Here is a 19950-nt window from a genome sequence, read left to right as displayed (position 1 = left end):
ACAAACAAGTGATAAATGACATATGTCTGAATTCAGCTTTAGGTGCCGGTGACTGAAAGGCTAACTGTATGGCCCCCCCTAGTGGCCGTATTGTATTCATTTACTGCCAGATCATACAATTATGGTGTTCTTTGTAACAAGATACATTTTGTGTCTAAACCTAAACCTGTATCTTTTAGCAGGGAGTCACTTTCTTCATCTCGGTTAGATGGTTTATGTGATGAGATTCTGGAAGAATCCGAGGAGGATAATTGGTGCTTTTAATAGTCAGGACTGAAACACTTGACAGCTGCTTTTAGTAAGATTTCGGTTGCATAACTTGTGCTGGCTGCAGATCCTTTAGCATTAGTTTAGAGATTTGAGAACACCGGCCGAAATATCTTGTAGCAATAATCCCGTTCTGTATCGCAGCGGGCTACTTGGACGTTATTCACATGTCTGCATTTTACAGATCTGTGATGGCCATACAAATCATGGACCTTATGTGAGCTGCTTATTTTAATGGGCGCATGTACATGTCCATTCTTTTCCACTGACAAAATAAAGGGAGACCTCCTACATATTGGTCCATTTTGTGGGTCACAAGCTCCATTAAAGTCTATGGGTCTGTCAGACAGCGCATGGATGTCATCCGTATCTGAAAAAACTGATCAACCAAGGACAGCACGTGATCCGAATATGAGCAGGGTGAAGTGATATCTGTGATTATTACAGGCATCACATGTCCACAAAATATGTATGTGTGTGAATAAGGCTTTAGTCTGCTCAGAATGGCAGACAGAGTAACTCCCTTGGATGAGGATGACCCTTGTTTGGACTTGCGGCACATCCATCTATTCAGCCGTGTAAGATATCGGAGTGTCAGCCTCTATTTCTGTAAGGATCCTATAGTAAACAAGTCCAGGACGTGTGAACATAACCCTAGAATAACAGCCAGATTAAGAAGCAGATACATTCTTCACCATGTTTATATGAACACACAGAGGTTCTTTCTAGTATGCAGAAAGACTTGTCTCTTCTCATAATAATTTTTCAGCAGAAAATCATTACATACTGCATCCATAGTGCGCATCGGCCTGTACTTACTCATATGGCAATAATACGTTTCTGCTGAATGTGCCTTTGCACCACGACCTCCTTTCTGTTACTTCTATGATGGCTATGATTGGTCTCTCCTAGAAAACAATATGGCGCAGACTCTATTTACAGTTTTGTATACTTTGCTCAGAAGTATAGCTCAGTGTATAACGATGGATATGCTTGTATACTGTGCAGAGTTTAGGCCATTGGCCACTGGTTATATTGCTATATTTTGCTCTTTTATATGGTTATGGGGATAATATCGATCACCTTCCCAGTCGTATGGAGTCTTACAAAAGCCTTTTTTTCTGCAGTGGGGGATTATGGGAAAAATATGCAAATCTGTTTTCCAAGTTGTAAATAGGAAAACAGTGCCTCTGCTTGCTGCCCTCTAGGGGCAGCCCCCTTAAACACCATGCCCGACTTCTTCAACAAGAAGCAGAGGCACTGTTCCTATCACAATTTCCTATTTACATTTTGGAAAACAGATTTTCATATTTTTCCTATTCTCTTTTATATATTCAACCATTTTCACGTTGGAGGGTATGGTGTGGATGTGTATTGTACTGTTAGTATACTGTTTTATGTTTTGTTTTCACAGTAGGCCTGTTTTACATTTTATTTTATGTCTTACCCTAGGCACATGATGTGCGCACCAATGAAGTGGTGGCCATCAAGAAAATGTCCTATAGTGGAAAGCAGTCCAATGAGGTAAGTTCTTATACAGTCAGCAAATCCTGTATTCATTCTCCTTTAGCAGCTCCTAAAGGTGTTACCCAGGAAAGGACATCAGTTTTAGGTCAGGTGGGGTCTGACTGCCAGGACCACCACAGATCTGGTGTTTTCTGTGGTGCCGTGAGATGTGGCGTTCACTGATAATTGTGACTACTGCAGAGGTTGTCCCATTCAAATCTATGAGACAAGCACTCAAAAAACATACTAAGAATAGGGACTCATAGAGTGTGTGTCCTGCAGGGTGTCGATTGAGGACACTCTCCAGTGGAGGCCACAGCAAAAAAAATAGTCTGATACTATCTGATTTTCAGGTGCAATCTCCTTCTGGCTGGCCTGGTTTGCATTACGTGTGTTGAAAACTGTGGCTGAACCTGTAGACATAAGTGAAATGCTGCAGGTCCAAAACCCACAGCACAAGACATTATTACCTGCAGGGTGTTTATGGGAATTGTTTAAATCCACTTAGCTGCCAGCAATTTCACTATGGCTAACTTGCTGTTTGTCCCCTAGCTTAAAGCGTAACTAAATGTTCAGACATCTTTTGGTTTTATGGCAGTGTTTGTGTCATTAAACCATTTTCTCATGTATTTCATTCACAGATTTTGTCTCCTTTCTGTGAAGCCATGCATCTCTTTATTCTTCCCCTTGTTTCTGTATTGAGAGCGGTTCCTGACGTTCACTGAATGTTACTGTGTATGGAGTACAGGGCTGTATAAGAGGTAGAGAATAAGGGGAGGGGGGTTCACTGTAAACAGTCATATCTCCGACATTATTAAATGTACAAACTTCCTTTTGGTGTCCTATAAAAGAGGAGATTCTCTTCTTTCATATGACACTAAGTCTGTGCCATCTATGTTACTTCCAGAGATATCACTGGTTGATAACAAAGTCGGGATTGGGTTATTTATATGCAGCTGTATAATATATATTTAATAGAAAAATCCCAATCCTGGCTGTGTCTTCAACCAGTGATATCGCCTGAATTAATATAGAAATCTCTGCAACCGTAGGGTCATATGAAAGAATAGAATCTCCTCTTTCTTATGACACCAAAAGTTTGTACATTTTACAGTGTCTGAGATGGAACTGTTTGAAGTGACCCCCCCCCCCCCCCTTATTTTCTCTACATTTTACACAGCTCCGTAGTCCAGGCTCGTACTCCATATACAGTAACATCAGTGAGAGGGAGAAACAGCTTTCAATACAGAAACAAGAGAAAGAACAGAGTCGGCGCTAGTGTGAACCTAGCGCAGAAGATGGTTAATGCTTTCAAGTTTTAGGGTATCCCCAGCAGAAGTGTTGCCTTTGATCCTGTGATCAGTATAATGAGACTAGTAACTAGGTTTACAGAGTAAGACTCGTCATATCTACATTGTAGAGCTCTGTTAGGATCTCCTTTCTTAGGCCCAGATAAAATAGCACAGCCTACTGTTACTTTGTCTGGAAACCCAACACACCGCATTCTTGGTGGGGTCCATTGGTCAGCTTTCATGTCAGTGATGCGCTGGCTCCATGTTCTCTTTGGTTCTAGCCAGATATGGCCTTACGTTTTTTTTTTTTTTAAATGTAGATTGTGAGCCCCACATAGAGCTCACAATGTACATTTTTCCCTATCAGTATGTCTTTTTTTGGAATATGGGATGGAAATCCATGCAAACACGGGGAGAACATACAAACTCCTTGCAGATGGGGAGAATGGCCTTACGTTTTTACTCCTTGCGTTATTAGGTGGACAGCCTTTTTCCGTCTTAATAAGCTCTGATAAAATAAATGCCCCCTGTCCTATATTGTGGAGCCTGTAAGGACTGAATGCATCCCTGACTATTCTAGATGTCCTTTGTGTCTGGATTATCACAGAGGTCAGCTTTAGTAGTTGGAGAAAGCCCACAGACCATTTCTTTATATTTTCCATTATATCCTTAGGTCTTTTATTGCTTATTCATTATACCAAATCATATAGAACATTTTTTTTATACCCCCTTCAACAGAAATGGCAGGATATCATCAAAGAAGTGAAATTCCTTCAAAGGATAAAACATCCGAACAGTATAGAATATAAAGGCTGCTATCTGAGGGAGCACACGGCATGGGTAAGACGTCTTTCATCCAAATGCTGCTTTTAGTGCACATTCTCCAGTTTCTTGCTCGGCAATACGTTCAGTCTTTTCTATTAGACAATGTAACTCTGCCCATACTGTTGTGGAAGCTGTTAGTAATAATGTACAATACACTCCTGCTGTCTTTGGGATGTTTATTTTGTGTATTAAAAAAATCCTTAAAACAGGGAAAGAAAATGGATAAGTTGTGTAAGAAGCAATAAAAATTTTAATTATTATTATATGCATTAAAGAGGACTGGTCGGCTCTTCTGACATGTCGGGCATACACTTACATTCACAATGAATTAGTACAAGTTTCCTATGGTAAGGCTTTCCATATGTCATGTGTCCATATCACACAAGGGCCATTGCATAGTAACAGTACAAGTTAGACTCTGCTACAGCCTTTGGAGATCTTTGGGTCACTTACTTAGCCATCAGAATTTCCTGTATGGTGAAATTCTATGGACACGTTGGCTTATTGAAGGGGCATAGACTGCTACATGTTACTGCAGATAACTAGATATACTCCTGTCACACAGAGGAGATAACCGTTCAGCCTTCACGACCATAGACTTATGGTATCTTGGCTTATTTAAAAAAAAAATAAAAATGTCTAATAATCGCAGTCACGCCCAAAAGATGTTCCAAAACCTATAATAACCCAAGTTGATGTCGTTGCGGAGCCTTAGTAACCGTTCATATAATATTTCTATGCCGTTGATGTGTGTAATAATGTTTTGTTCTCTCTCTCTCCAGCTGGTCATGGAATATTGTTTAGGATCTGCATCAGACTTATTAGAAGGTAATTCTTGTTCCTTGTATAGATGGATATAGAGGGGTACTGCACTTTCCTAGATATGCTGCTCTTTGGTAGGTAGTTGGTATCAGGTGCAGTTTTAACTATACACAATGGGTAGATTAATATCATGACTACACCTTGACATAAAATATGCCAAAAAGTGGTACATTGCGACTTATCTAGCTTGAAATCACAGTTTTAGACCTGCTTGGCAAGTGGGTTAAATGTGACAGGTTGCATCAAAATTTTAAACACTATATAATATAGTGTATATAATACTGTACTTGTATGTGTATTTATTATCATAAACTATAGACTAAAGCTGCACCAGATGCATTATCCAGCATCAGCCGTTGTGTTATATCTGGGGCATTTTCAGACTGTTCATCCAGCTACTATTAGCAATGTGGGCCCATGGCCTGATCTTGGTTTCCACATCAGCTGCAGAGTTTGTATTGGTGCAGTAGCTGAGCGAGCGCTTTATGTCCAGTAACTAGTACTACATAATAGGGCTGGACGATTAATTGAAAAATAGCCAAAATCAAACATCAATCCATTTTTTTTCAGTTATTACATTATTCGTGAGTTTTTACCTGCAGTTTCTTTTAGACCAAACATGTCAGAAACAGAACTGCTATTAGGATACTATGGGATCTCTTCAGGGGAGGTGAGAAAACCTAAAAATACAGTATTACTCACCTCTTCTGTTCTCCAGCTTGGCTTCCTGTTGTCTTCTGTGCTTTTGACAGATGTTAGGGATCACTGAGGACTGCAATTGGGTTTCAGCTGGTCACATGGCATAGTGATGCATGGACGCATCACTATGGATCTCTGAGGTCCAATCACAGGTCTCAGCAGTCCCTGACATTCGTCAGAAGCTCTGAAGACAGCAGAGAGTGACGCTGTAGCCCAGGCGAGGTGAGTAACACTATTTATGTTTGCTCACCTTCCCTGGACCCCACTGTGTAATAGAGGTTTTTGGTTCAGTCATGTTTGGTCCAAACAAAACTGCCGGGTGAATCTCGCAAGACAAATCTTGTGAGTTTCTCCCAGCACATACTCTTAGAGTAAAAGGGGCACCATCTAAATAATTGTCATTAATGGCAATCAAGGTAAAATGCCAAATGTGGAACATTCGCTTTTCTCCACAGGTTATGCCCAATTAAATGGGTCTGGAAGTCACGAGTGGCAAGATCAATTATTAGACTTTTTTTTTTTTTTTTTTTTCCTGCTGTGATCTCTGACTCACATTACATTCAATCGGGCAGAATCTGTCACTGATTTTGGGACAGAAAAAAACCAAACAATTACTGCCAAATATGAAGTTAATAGGAGTACAGATCTTTCTGCTGATAGCAGCTAGACTTCCATGACGGATTTTGCGTGGCTGATCCCGCCTCAAAATGCAATGGGTGAACCTACTCCAAGATGACATGTGTCTGGCATCATCCATCCAGTATTGCTGCTTCACTTTCTGTATAGAGAGGTGACAGAATCACACATTTATATATTTTGTGGTTTTTTTGTATTCTAGTACACAAAAAGCCATTGCAAGAAAATGAAATTGCGGCAATCACACATGGGGCACTGCAGGGATTAGCTTATTTGCATTCTCATAATTTAATCCATAGGTAAGTACATAATTGACTCTATTTTATAGTAATGTTCCTAGAAGTCTTCCTCAATTCCAGTTTACGTTTGTTAAATGGGGTCTCTGGAGAAAAATCAGTATCGGACTAATGACAAGAGCTTGTAGGGCGGCCTCTACATTATCCAGATGCCTTTCTTATTCTGCTTTGCAGCTCCATTTTCATGAAAATCAGGATTTTATTTTAATACAACTGAGTTGAATAGGGTTTTCAGGGTGTTCCTTCTTCTGCTGGAGCTTTACTCTGTGTTCTAGATAACCACCCAGATCTGCCCCCCATTGCTTTAATGACATCTCTCAATTTGTCACACTTAGGCTTGGTTCACATCTGCGCACGGGTTTCCCTTCGGGGGTCCGCTTGGGGACTTCCTGTATGGAAACCTAATCTGCATAAAAAAGCAATTACTTTAGGAAACCCGCGGACCCCATAGACCAGGGGTAGGGAACGTACGGCTCTCCTGCTGTTGGAAAAATACAACTCCCAGCATGCATACTGTCTCTGCTGTTCTTGGAACTCCCATGGAAGTGAATGGAGTATGATGTAGTTTCACAGCAGCTGGAGAGCCGAAGGTTCCCTACCTCTGCCATAGACTATAATGGGGTCCGCGTGGCTTCTGCCTGAAAAGGGCCAAAAATTTGGAGAGGCGAACGGGTTGCCTTTATGGAGACCGGCACAGTTGTGAACCGAGCCTTAATCTGCAGTTATTGGCGATTATCCAGAGCAGAGAGTAAAGCCCAGCAGGAAAATGCCCATAAAGTCTTTTCAGCTAATTTGTATAAGAATAAAACGCAGACTTTTACGAAAATGGAGCTGCAATGCCAAATAAGAAAGACATATTTGGAAAGTGTAGAAGCCGTCCTACAAAGTACTGTCTTTAGTTTGATACCAAATTTTCCTGCTTTTTAACAATGTTCTTCCCCAGAATTAATGTATACACTTAGTGATGTATTATTCATATTACTCTAGAACAGAGAACTACATTTAATAAATGTCAAGTGGTCATAAAGTGATAATTGTTAGAGAATGTTTTAGAACTAAGAGTATTGGTTACAGGTCTTAAGGTTGAGGCTGCGCTGCTGAGACACCCTTAGGACCGCATTCCTTTTTCGGATATTTGTGCAGTTGTCGAGGATTACCGTCAGTCACAAAAGAACTTTTCAGTAATGAATTATATAAGTCAGTATAAGAACTTTGTAACCTATCTTTATTAAAGGGGTTCTCCAGGGAATGTTTAACCACTTAGTGCATGGTCCTATGGGAGACCAACCTCTGTTTCCGGACTGGTTCTGACCCTGGGTCATGTATTGTGTCACCTATTCTCTAATCCACTGCATATAGGTAAGTTACCTGTACTATGAGGCTGGCTTTACTATTCTAATGGTTTAGTCTGCCAGCACAATACTACAGGTAACCAGCAGATAATCCAGGAGAGGAGGAGGGGTGAGGTGCTTCAGGTGCCAGGGGGTGGTTCTCCGATCTCATGACCCAAGGTTGGAACCAGCCTGGGAAACAAAGGTTCTTCCAAAATAGGAAGTAGAACCACCTTTAAAGAAATGTGCTTTGCCAGTGTCATAGCTTCCGGCACCCAGACACTGTCAGAACGGCTGATTTATGGGGGTCCGACACCCAAACACTGTCGGTACAGCTGATCTATGGGGGTCCGACACCCAGACACTGTCGGTACAGCTGATCTATGGGGGTCCGACACCCAAACACTGTCGGTACAGCTGATCTATGGGGTCCGACACCCAGACACTGTCGGTACAGCTGATCTATGGGGTCCGGCACCCAGACACTGCCATAATGGCTGATCTGTGGGGTCCGGTACCCAAACCCCACACAGATCACATACTGATGACCTATCTTGTGGTACTTGAATTAGGGCCAGACAACCCCTTTACAAAGGTTTTCCAGCCTGTAATATTGATTGCCTACCTTTAGGGTAGGTCATTATTTTTGAGTCAGTGGGGTCCGATACCTCTCATCCAAACAGATTAGCTACAGCCTCCTTTATTCAGTCACAGTGTCATACATTTAGGATCAGCTGTATTTGGTACTGCAGCCATTCACCAAGTGACTCCAATTGATCCGATATTGATCACCTATCATAAGGACCACCTTATGATTTACAAACAAGCATTATGACATGAACTAAGAAGTAGGAACCGCTCTCAGGACTGTCTGCAGTCACGATATGTCTTGTTACTCTGTCTCCTATCCATTGAGAACCATGTAGTGTTGTAGCTTTTAGTACTTGCTGTATAATCCTTCCTCAGGCTTTCCATAGTGTTATTCCTGTGGATTGCAATAATTCCATGAATAATTCTGGGAAATACCTGCTGGAGAAACGTGAATTATTTTTATTATCCGTGACACGTGACCGTCTTCTCACCCATGTATCTATTTGCTTTCCATAGAGATATAAAGGCAGGCAACATCCTTCTCACGGAGCCAGGCCAGGTGAAACTTGCTGACTTCGGGTCTGCATCTATAGCCTCTCCTGCCAATTCATTTGTGGGGACACCATATTGGTAAGACATTGATGACACTGATATAATAGCTCTGTCCTTAGGACTTTGTGTTGTCATAGAAACAGTAATGTTAGAATCCTAATTGTCTGATATTTCGGGCTATTGCTCACTATTGTACGATTCCTTTTCACTGGACCAGTGACGATCCTAGGGGAATCTTACTAGTTATTTTTGTACAATAATCTTTATTTGTATAGCGATGCTATTCTCTGCACGTTATACGTTTTATCCTGTTTATGTGACAGTAAATTCTCATTGTTTGATTACGGCGTCATGTCAGATGCATTTCATGAAACGCCAAAGTCTCCTCTATTAGCACTATTACATATAACCTATTTCCACATACCGTAATTTGGCCCATATATCAATGCAATGTGGAAAGTGGCGTAATGTGGCTGCTGGTGGTCCAAGTAACCTGCTCTATATTTGTTCTGCAATGTGGGAAATGGGTTATAAAAGATTCCTCAGTGATTTTTCTCAATGTATCATTGACTTGTGCCTTCTTTTAGTGTTCAGGTATCAGTAGCATCAATGAGCCGTGCATAATAGGATATTAACTGGAGCTCGAGTTGCTTTTATGTATTTGCTGCAATATCATATACTAAAGTAGTGGTGTCCCTTTTCTTTTATAGGATGGCCCCGGAAGTAATCTTAGCCATGGATGAAGGACAGTATGATGGGAAAGTGGATGTTTGGTCTCTTGGGATCACTTGTATTGAATTAGGTAAAATCCACATTGAGACCGGCTAAGAATGTTGATTATTGTTTGGAATTGACCTTGTTACTCTCCTTAAAGTTACTTATTGTATAAAGCAATTGTCATTCACATGAGAGCGATCACATGCCATGACACCATGCGTCTGACCTTTTCCTCACTTGGTGGTAAAAGGAATTAAATAAAGGCAATGATTATAATTGTAGGAAGACGGGTAATGGGGTTGTCAGGATTTATCAGTCCGTGTTTGTTCTTCACAGCTGAAAGGAAACCTCCTTTGTTTAACATGAATGCAATGAGTGCCTTATACCACATAGCGCAGAATGACTCTCCCACACTTCAGTCTAGTGAATGGTGAGTATTACACATGACCATCAATGGCATTGTATACCTTACAAATGATCTCAATGGCTTTTATCTAAAGGTCTCTTTCTAAGCTATAGTTTCTTGGAATATTTTATGTGTTAGAGTCTGCAGTTCCACTCTTCTCAAAAGGCTAATTTTGCTAGAGGATAAGGACAACGGTGTGTAGATACCTGGCGGGTGATGGTGTTGTAGGTGGTATAACCAAGAGTCACATTTTATGCACCTGATGCCACTATTGTACAGGCCTAGGCAGAGCTGTCTGCACTGAATGCTCCACAGCGCCTTCTATCTGCTGTAAGGGACATTTTAGCATCCAGTCTGGGTACTGCAATAGTTGTCACAGATCAGGGAGGCCATAGCCTGGGCACTTGCAGTTACAGCTTCTCTCCCCATCTGAAGTGTCAGCAGTTTTGTGGAATAAGATCTGTTCACAGACGCCCTTTTAAGTGCTAGTAAAATGTGAATCCGGTCATATAATGTGACATTGTAACTCTCCGCATTTATGATCTATATCTGAAGTTCAATCTTTTTGTATTTTTATAACATTCTAGACAAAATACCCCCAAAATTCTCCCCTCAGGCTGAGCAAACAAAGCAGATATAAGGCAATGAGTCCCATAGATGCCGCTAGAGATATGCAAGGCATCAGAACACAGTACAGCCATGACAGTATGACACTCTTCTGCAAAATATAATGGTTAGATAAGAAATTGCATGTGGGCATCCGTCAGTGTAACGTGCTCGCTGGCATTAGCATGATGGACCGGGCGTCTGCTTTAGGAGAATTTATGGCTGTGAGACCACCTAGTGGTGTGGTCTCTGACTGGTTTCCTTGACGTGTCCTAAAACTATTTTAGTGGAAACCCTCTGTAAATGTTTTACTGGGGCTCTGCAAATAATCCGGAGTACATCCCAGTCTCTGGTCTAGTCCTAGCTACAAACTGCACAGATCATTTTTGGAATCTGTCAGGATCCAAATTTAGGCTGAGCATATGATACCTTGTATACAACCTCAGGCAGAGGACATGCATGGCATGTTATTTATCTTGGTCCTAACAGTGACTACCACCCAGTAACTAATGCTCAGTAATGTGAGGTGGGAGCCGCCAGCAAACCAAGCCTTTTCCTGGAAGTGTCACAATCCTCATATTGTCAGGAGGATGTCATCTCAGAATTGTGACTTGTGTATATACTAAATGCCTGCTGACCCCAGTGCAACCAGATACTGCATCTCATAGTACAAGTAAAGTGTGTGTGTGTATGTATGTATATGTGTGTGTATATATATATTATATATATAATATATATATATATATATATATATATATATATATATATACACTATTCTGCATTCGCTAAGCATTGATATTAGACATTGCTGCAAGGAAGGATTAGCTTTAGTTTTTATCACATGCTATTACAATTATATAGGTTTTTGTCCAAGCCTGGAAGTCAGCGGTGCTGAATGCTATTGAATATTGCATATTAAAGGGGTTATGCAGGGAAAACTAAAGCTTACCAATGCATTCCCTGCTAGGTTATGCAGAGCGCAATGGGGGGCAGAAGTCTTGTTCCTCTGCTGATCCCCTGGACCAATCCTACTCTATGCTATGTACAAGCAGCACGAGTATAGCATCAGTGACAAAAGAGGGAACCAGGGTGCCAGCAGAAGAGGCCGAGTACAGAGACATCTGGCACCCCATTGCTTTCTGCTAACTAAGAATAATGGTGAGGCAGGACCTGCATATATATTAGTGAATAAGCTCATACAATGCAATGAATGCACTGACCAGCTTCTTAGTTCCCTGCATATCCCCTTTTAAAGGAATCTATGTTTACAATCTGACTTTTACCAGAACTACTTTCTGAGCATCTCGCCTCTCTTCACAATTTTGATTGGATTTTCTTTTCGTAGGAGCCAAAAAAACTAAAATAAAGGCATATAAAATCCATCATCATTTTACAGACACCAGTGCTGTCCAATGGACACCATTGATTTATAATGCAGTCCGCTTGGTTCTGCTATGATGTCAGTAATTTTGACAGGAACAATAAGGGCCAGTTCACACGGCGTTAACGCGCTCGCATTCTGGCATGTATACACGTGTCAGAATGTGAGCCCTCAAAACAGATCCCATTCATTTCAATGGGTCGTTACTGGCGTATAACGCGTGTAAATTTGCAGCCGCAAAATTGCGTGTGCAAAATTACGCGCGTTTGGAGTGCATAGGTGCTGGTCTATAGAGGTCTACATATATGTGACGTCATATAAAATAAGTTCTCTCCTATCTATAGGATAGGGAATAACTTGCAGATCAGTTTGGGGGTGTGACCGCCTAGACCCCCACTGTTCTGCAGTATGGTGTACCCTGTTCTGACTGGAACGCTGGTCGGGCAGTACGTGCACTGCTGTATTTGTTTCAATAGGATTGTTAGAGATAGATGACGTACAGGACAAAGTCCCCGTTCTCCTGATCATTGGGGATAATGAGTGGACAGATTCTCTGTCATCTGCAAGTTACCCCTATCCTATTCAATATGGAACTTGTTTCATGGAAAAATCCCTCTAAGCTGAATTTTGAGAATCCAATTCATGCCAAGGATCAGGATTTTAATTCTGTGAAAATACAAAGGCATCTGTGACCGTCTGTTTTCTTATTCCTACCACAGGTCTGACTACTTTCGAAACTTTGTAGATTCATGTCTCCAGAAAATCCCTCAAGATCGACCTACATCTGATGAGCTGCTTAAGGTCTGTACAAAGAGGTGTCCCAGAAATCAGCAGATACTGTCCAAATGTTCTTTATTGCTGAACTCACACTAGCATTTTGGCTTCTGTTTATAACCCAAGCTGCAATACTCTGCCTGATCCATTGTGTACCAGCTAGCACTGGAGCCCAGTGGGATCCATTGGGTTAACTCATAGTTTCCCTCATTTACCCTTTAACTCCTTTCTGGCATCTGTCGTAATCGTACACTAGAGCAGGGATTTTACAATATACTGCAGTACACTAGTAAATCTCAACATGGCCCTATCCCTGTTTTTGTTTTTTTCAATATTTCATCTACTTCGACATTTCTCAAAACTGCAAGTTGCACAGCTCAGAGATGAAGCCAATTGCTTCCGGCTCTGTGCACTGTATAGTGTGGGTGGCGGAAGTGAGCAGCTGATACATGCCAGGGATGGTCAGTCTGTCGCCCTCTGGTCAGATATTCATAGCCTATCCTAAGAATATAACATAAATAAGAATTCCTGGACAACCCCTTTAAATCCTGAAGAATGTCAGAGATAAGCTGATCTTTCCTTGTTGCTTGTAGTATTTGCCATGACCCGAGACAGATTGATGCTATGAAATCAGTTTAGTTGGGTTATTATTCCCTAGTGTAAAAGGGTCAGCAGCGGGTTTATTAGCGTTTACCTTTGGTTTATTGTTACGTAAATGTTCTTTGTCTCGGTCATTACTTGAGTGACTTAATATGCTTATAACATTGCAGCACATGTTTGTCTTGCGTGAGCGACCAGAAACAGTGTTAATTGACCTGATCCAGAGGACAAAGGACGCAGTCAGAGAGCTGGACAACCTACAGTACCGTAAAATGAAGAAGCTGCTTTTCCAGGAGGCCCATAATGGTCCCGCTGTGGAAACCCAGGAAGAGGAGGAGGTATGGTCCTTCAATGGTGTATACATTGTCATACTAGTATTGCATAATAAAGGACAATACACTTTCATAATACAGGCAATGGATACCGTGATGCAGGGACGTAACTACCGGGGTAGCCGCTGCCACAGGGCCTGGGACATTAGGGGCCCGGCGACAGTCGCTACCACTGCATTTTTTTTTTTGGTATTTTTCTTAATAGGCTTGTAACGGACCCTATTTACTTACCGATCCTAGCAGGGGCTGGGATCGGTAAGTGACACCGCAGACTCCACAAACACTATTATCATACTGGAGGGGGGGTCTTTTCGCACCCGCGAGTATAATCGCAGGCCCAGGAGAGGTAAGGGAACTTAAAAAAAACACTGTTACTTACCTCTTTGGGCTCCAGGCAGGCTTCGGGCCTAGGTTTGTGACGTCCCTGACATCACATGACCGCGGCCTGCATCCCGGTTCATGTGACGTCCTGGACGTCTTTGAAGTTGGCCAACACCACCAAGGAGTGCAGCGGAGCCAGGGATAGGTAAGTAACAGTGTTTTTTATGTTGGTATCCACTCGCCGTCTCCGATTATTATACCCTGGGGTCCATAATGTTTGTTTGAATGAATGACCAGGTACCAGTCACACTAACTAAAGGTGGTCATCCATATATTCTATTGAATCCAACACCATCTGCCATTTAGTCTATTGGTACCTGGTCATTCGGTAGCCCCCTTCACTATCTTTTATGATATATTTTTAAAAACGGATGACACATTGCAAGGATATGCCATAGCTTACTATGAGATGATGATGAGATTGATACACGAATGTAGCGCTGTATCCCCTGCTATTTCCTGTTCTGCTTTTTAGGTAGACTAATAGAAGCGACATCCTTAGTGATTTGCTGCTGTTACACTCACTTTCGTCAGTTTCAAGGAACTATAAATGATTCTTAACGCAAGGTTCTCTCCCTTTCTTCCTTTTAGGAGCAAGAGCATGGAGTTGGCAGAACAGGAACTGTAAACAGCATCGGTAGTAACCAGTCTATCCCAAGCATGTCTATTAGTGCCAGTAGCCAAAGTAGTAGTGTGAATAGTCTTCCAGATGCCTCAGATGACAAGAGTGAATTGGACATGATGGAAGGAGATCACACCGTAATGTCAAACAGCTCTGTCATTCATTTAAAACCGGTACGTTGTTTTTTATGTTCAGTTCATCATTCAGATTTTTTTCATGAACGTGTCCGTAGAGAGCTGGTAATAGTATTGAACTTTGTTGTTATTCTCCAAGATACAGGTTTGTAAACTTTGCCATCTGGTTACTTTTTTTTTTTTTTTTTTTTTTTTTTACCCAATTCTGAATACCCAGATTTCAGGTTATATTTGTCTGAGCCTGTTCTGTCTCTTATGAGCCGAGTGTATTAAGCTGACCTCATTTCTTCTGCATGGAGCGTGAATTCTAGGAAATGTTCCTGGAATACATTTATTTGCAGTTTTTTTTTTTTTTTAATGCGGTTTATTCAATTAAATAAAAATATATGTCAGCATATCCTAAAACCCACAGACTGTAGTTCTTATCCGCACGTTATGAATTGAGACTTCTTGAATATCTCATTCGTTGCTATTTAATGTCTCTGTTTTTCAGGGATTTTTTTTTTTTCTACATTGTAAACATTTTAGATACCTTGCACATGTGTACATAACCATAGACATTACAGAACGGCAACCCTGAGCTTTACTGCTTGCCGCCATATGGTGCCAGCGCTATATTTTAGATTCTGCTCCGGAGGTAGTGACATTAAATGAGGATGCCTTCATAATATGACTCCCAATACAGCATGTAGGCTTTACACTTGAGCTGTAATGTTTTTTGGTTGTCTTACGTTTTCTGTAATTTTTCTTTCTTTCTTTTTAAATCAACAGGAGGAAGAAAATTTCCCAGAGGAATCTGAATCTAGAACGCGGCCATCAGAACCACAGTCGCCACCCCAGGTTTCCCGCCACAAATCCCACTATCGAAACCGAGAGCACTTTGCCACTATACGCACTGCCTCGCTGGTAATTTTCTTTTTTTTTCTTATTGGTAGTAGAGGAATAGTCCAACTTACCTGATAAAAAGCATTAGTATTGTGATTTGTGCAATTTATATTGCTATTTCACTAAAAAGCCTTGCAATAGTTTTTGGGATTATAAGTGCTGTCAGTCTTACACTAGGTTCACACCTGTGTTCTGGTCTCCTTTCTGTGGTTTCCGTCTTCTGCATGCAGAAGACGGAAACCACAGACCGGGTCCGGCTGTAAGCGGCGGTGAGTGTTTTATGCTCTCCGCCACGAAACCGTTTTTTTTTTTTTAAAATACGGACACAGAGTACTGCATGTCCGACTCTGTGTCCGGATTAAAAAACCCGGTTTCACGGTGGAGAGCTTAAAACGCTCACCGCCGCTCACGGCCGGACAGCTTTCTCACCCATTCAAATGAATGGGTGAGAAAGAGAGTCCTGCAGGTTTCCGTCTCTTGCCTCTGTTTTGTGCAGGAAACGGAAACCTGCAGAACGGAGACCGGGCGCAGAAATGAACGAGCCCTTATCAGTTTCCTGTCTGGGTTTCAGGAGTAGCTGTTACCATGTTATTACTGGAGTATCCCATAAGTTAGGATTTTTCCACTGGGAATGTGATAACTGCTGGGTTAGTGGGGCCCTACTCCTTGGATGCTCACCTGAATGGAGGGTCTGTCTCTCCTATCGGCTGCAAGGCCGTGTCCAGGAGGTGTTTAATGGAGCATTTGTTGAGCATGTACACTGCCAGTCAAGTCTTGGGCATTGACTTAAGAGTCAGCTACCTCTGTCAGTCTCATAGAGATGCAATGCATCAGCAGTGCGCATGTTCAGCTGTTTCTTCGTTTGACTCTTGCCCTAAACTTGCGGCCAGTAGAAACTGGTGGACTGTTCCGGTTTTGGAGCTCGGTGGGCAAACCAGCAACTATACCTTCACTGATGTCATAGTTATCAATTATACAGTAAATAAGTTATCTGTTACTGTAATCCCTTTTAAGCTGCACTCTGAATAGAAGTCAGCCAATAAATCAATCAATCTTTACAGGTGACGAGGCAAATCCAGGAACATGAGCAAGACTCCGAGCTGCGGGAGCAGATGTCTGGCTATAAGCGCATGAGGCGGCAACATCAAAAACAACTGATGGCACTAGAGAACAAGTTAAAGGCAGAGATGGATGAGCATCGACTTCGACTAGACAAAGATCTTGAGACTCAGCGCAACAACTTTGCCGCAGAAATGGAAAAACTTATAAAGAAGCACCAAGCAGCCATGGATAAAGAGGTGAGGGGGCTACCTGAACTACCTTACTATAACAAAGTGACAGTGACATGTTCCCACTTCTGCTGCCAATCCAAGGGATCACATTGGTTGTAAATTCTGCAGTATGCCACTATTGACTGTGATAAGACAGTGGCTACTCTGTGCCACGCTGCCAGAGTAAAATTTACACATGTTTATACTGTACAGTCAATGGGGTGAAATATAAAAAGCAGAAAAAAAATGACAAAATTACTGCCCCCCCATGTCCTGAGGAATGCACAGCAGATTATTTTCGATGTAGAATATAGAAAAAATGTAAACTGTATTATGATAAAAATTGAGTTTTCTGAAAATTTGCAATGGGCTAAAGTGAATCGGAAAGAACTGCAGTAACCAAACATTGCCTCTATGCGGTGTATGGCGGTGTGCTCCCTGCCAGTGCTCTGTGTTCTGCGCTGTGCCTGGTTCTAGTGTGCAGCCTACCTTGAAATCAGCTGAATGGTCGGGGTGCTGAGATTTACTCCCCTACTGATCTATTGCTGATGCCATAAATATATATTTAATATAAAATATATAAATGATCTATCCTAAGAATCAGTAGGAAATTTCAGAAGAACCCCTTTAATGCAGATAAGGGATTACCTAAATGAGCTCATCACCCTTTAATAGTGTACATCGCTATTGCTTTAAAGGGGCTCTATCACTGGGAAAAGTAATTTTTAACTAATCACATCCTTGCACAGCCTTTAGAAAGGCTATTCCACACCTACCTTTAGTATGTAAATTGTCTCAGTGGTTTTTGAATAAGTCCATTTTTATTCATATGCTAATGAGCTTCCAGGAAGCACAGGAAGTTCACAGCAGCACTCTTCTCTCCTATTATATCCTATGTGTGTGCAAACAGGAAGCTGAGTCATCAGCAGCAGCCTGTGCTGTGCTCATAGGAAATAACAGGAGAGGAGTGCACGATGCATCGTGCACCAGTCTAATTAGCATATGAATAAAAATGGACTTATTCAGAAACCACTGAGGCAATCTACATACTAAAGGTAGGTGTGGAATAGACTTTCTAAAGACTATGCAAGGATGTGATTAGTTAAAAATAACTTTTTCCCAGTGATAGAGCCCCTTTAAGGGAATGCCTTTACATTTGTAAATGAGAAAGCTAAGCAAAGCCAATTGTAGAAATAATCTTTTTCTTTGGTTGGATATATAAAATGCTATTGGCCATGGAAAGAGTTAAATATAATTTTTGTAAACTTTGTGTTTTTGTCCAACAGCTGAAACTGATGGCTAATGAAGAGAAGAAATTTCAGCAACACATCCAGGCGCAGCAAAAGAAGGAACTGAATAGCTTTTTGGAGTCACAGAAGAGGGAATACAAGTTACGAAAGGAGCAGTTAAAAGAGGTACAATACGTGTGTTTTACTTAGGCTAAGCTCCACATTGCGGAAAAGTTGCTTTTTTTTATCCATATTTTTCTTGGGTTTTTTTTTTCTTAGCCAAACCTAGTAGTAGTTACAGAGGAAGTGGGAAATATCCAAATATCCAGGAATCTTTTATACATCTCTTTTCTGCTCAATCCATTCCTGACTTTGGCTCAAAAAAGCCGCAGTAAAATCTGCAACAAAAAAGCTGTTTTTTGCAACATGGGGCCATAAAGGGAATTTTTAGGATTAGAAATTTGACGGCCTGTCATTTAGATAGTTCATCAGTATCAGATTAGGGGGAGTCCAACTAGACAAGGCTGTGGTGTTAAGCCGATGTTCATTGTGCACACCATCTACTTTGTAGCGTCAGTTCAGGGTACTTTTGCCTCTTTCCTTACACTTGAATGGAAGAAAAATAGTGTAACATGCAGCCATTTTTTCCTAAAGAATGATGTCCTCAAGCCTATGCTGAAATGGTGACCAACAACCTGCAATATACGATTTCATATTTGCTGTAGAAGTTCTTGGTTTCCACTAATCATAAGAAGTGACATGTCTCTTTTGTTCCACCTTAGGAATTAAATGAAAACCAGAGTACTCCAAAGAAAGAGAAACAAGAGTGGTTGTCAAAGCAAAAGGAGAATTTCCAGCATTACCAGGCTGAAGAAGAAGCCAATCTCCTGCGCCGACAAAGGCAATACCTAGAGCTGGAGTGCCGCCGTTTCAAGAGGCGAATGCTACTCAGTAGACATAACCTTGAGCAAGATTTGGTCAGAGAGGTATGTTGTCTGCCACATTGTGTGGCTTAATACACTACAAAGAATCTAGTAGTACACAAGTCAATTTACCCCAAACCATTCAGGACCTTAACAGTAATATGCCATACGTTTCACCTGTGTGCCTCAGACATGGTGTGAATGGAATCTTCATAATTCCCACAATAACGCAATCCATATTTTGTTGGTACATGTGCTGTTATATCTTGTCCTGTTTCTTTTGCTGACCTATGAGATACTACTAAAAAACATTATACATTCGTCCTCAGCTTCTTTATGGCCAGGCCATTTTGAGCTTCACGGAACAGACATGTCGCAGCAACTTTTGGTACAACTAAAGATTTTTTTAATCAGAATTAATTGTTACTTAAACTTGTGATGTTAATAGAAGGTTTTCCTATGTAATGCACATATTGCATTTAATTTACTCATACAAATCCTTTTCTTTGCTAGGAGCTAAATAAGAGACAGACACAAAAAGATCTGGAACATGCCATGCTCCTTAGGCAGCATGAGTCAATGCAAGAATTAGAGTTTCGCCATCTCAATACTATACAGCGGATGAGATGTGAGCTTATAAAGCTACAACACCAGACTGAACTCACAAACCAGCTCGAGTACAATAAGCGAAGAGAACGAGAGTTAAGACGTAAACATGTCATGGAGGTCCGACAGCAACCCAAGAGCCTCAAGGTACTGACTGTCACTTTTTAATCTACTTACATTGAACTTTTGTAAAGAAAGACAGTCTCACAGACAAAATGAAGAGACCCAAAACGTATCCTCTCATCGTCTGCTTGTAGTATTTGCAA

At 41.3% G+C, this 19950-nt stretch overlaps 1 protein-coding gene across 1 annotated transcript in view; it reads left to right on the top strand.

Annotated features, from left to right (window-relative positions):
* TAOK1 (TAO kinase 1) overlaps positions 1-19950 on the top strand; it is a 74988-nt gene that overhangs the window by 39906 nt on the left and 15132 nt on the right. The window contains exons 4-18 of the mRNA XM_075263753.1: positions 1720-1791; positions 3804-3905; positions 4673-4718; positions 6250-6346; positions 8782-8895; positions 9528-9619; positions 9871-9964; positions 12647-12728; positions 13472-13639; positions 14606-14809; positions 15542-15676; positions 16717-16953; positions 18213-18341; positions 18938-19141; positions 19592-19831. Of these exons, the coding sequence (XP_075119854.1) occupies positions 1720-1791; positions 3804-3905; positions 4673-4718; positions 6250-6346; positions 8782-8895; positions 9528-9619; positions 9871-9964; positions 12647-12728; positions 13472-13639; positions 14606-14809; positions 15542-15676; positions 16717-16953; positions 18213-18341; positions 18938-19141; positions 19592-19831 (2016 nt within the window). The remainder of the gene's footprint in view (positions 1-1719; positions 1792-3803; positions 3906-4672; positions 4719-6249; positions 6347-8781; positions 8896-9527; positions 9620-9870; positions 9965-12646; positions 12729-13471; positions 13640-14605; positions 14810-15541; positions 15677-16716; positions 16954-18212; positions 18342-18937; positions 19142-19591; positions 19832-19950) is intronic.

This window comes from Leptodactylus fuscus, chromosome 2 (genome assembly GCF_031893055.1).
Source record: "Leptodactylus fuscus isolate aLepFus1 chromosome 2, aLepFus1.hap2, whole genome shotgun sequence".
Lineage (NCBI taxonomy): Eukaryota > Metazoa > Chordata > Amphibia > Anura > Leptodactylidae > Leptodactylus > Leptodactylus fuscus.
This window is presented reverse-complemented; position numbering and strand designations above follow the sequence as displayed.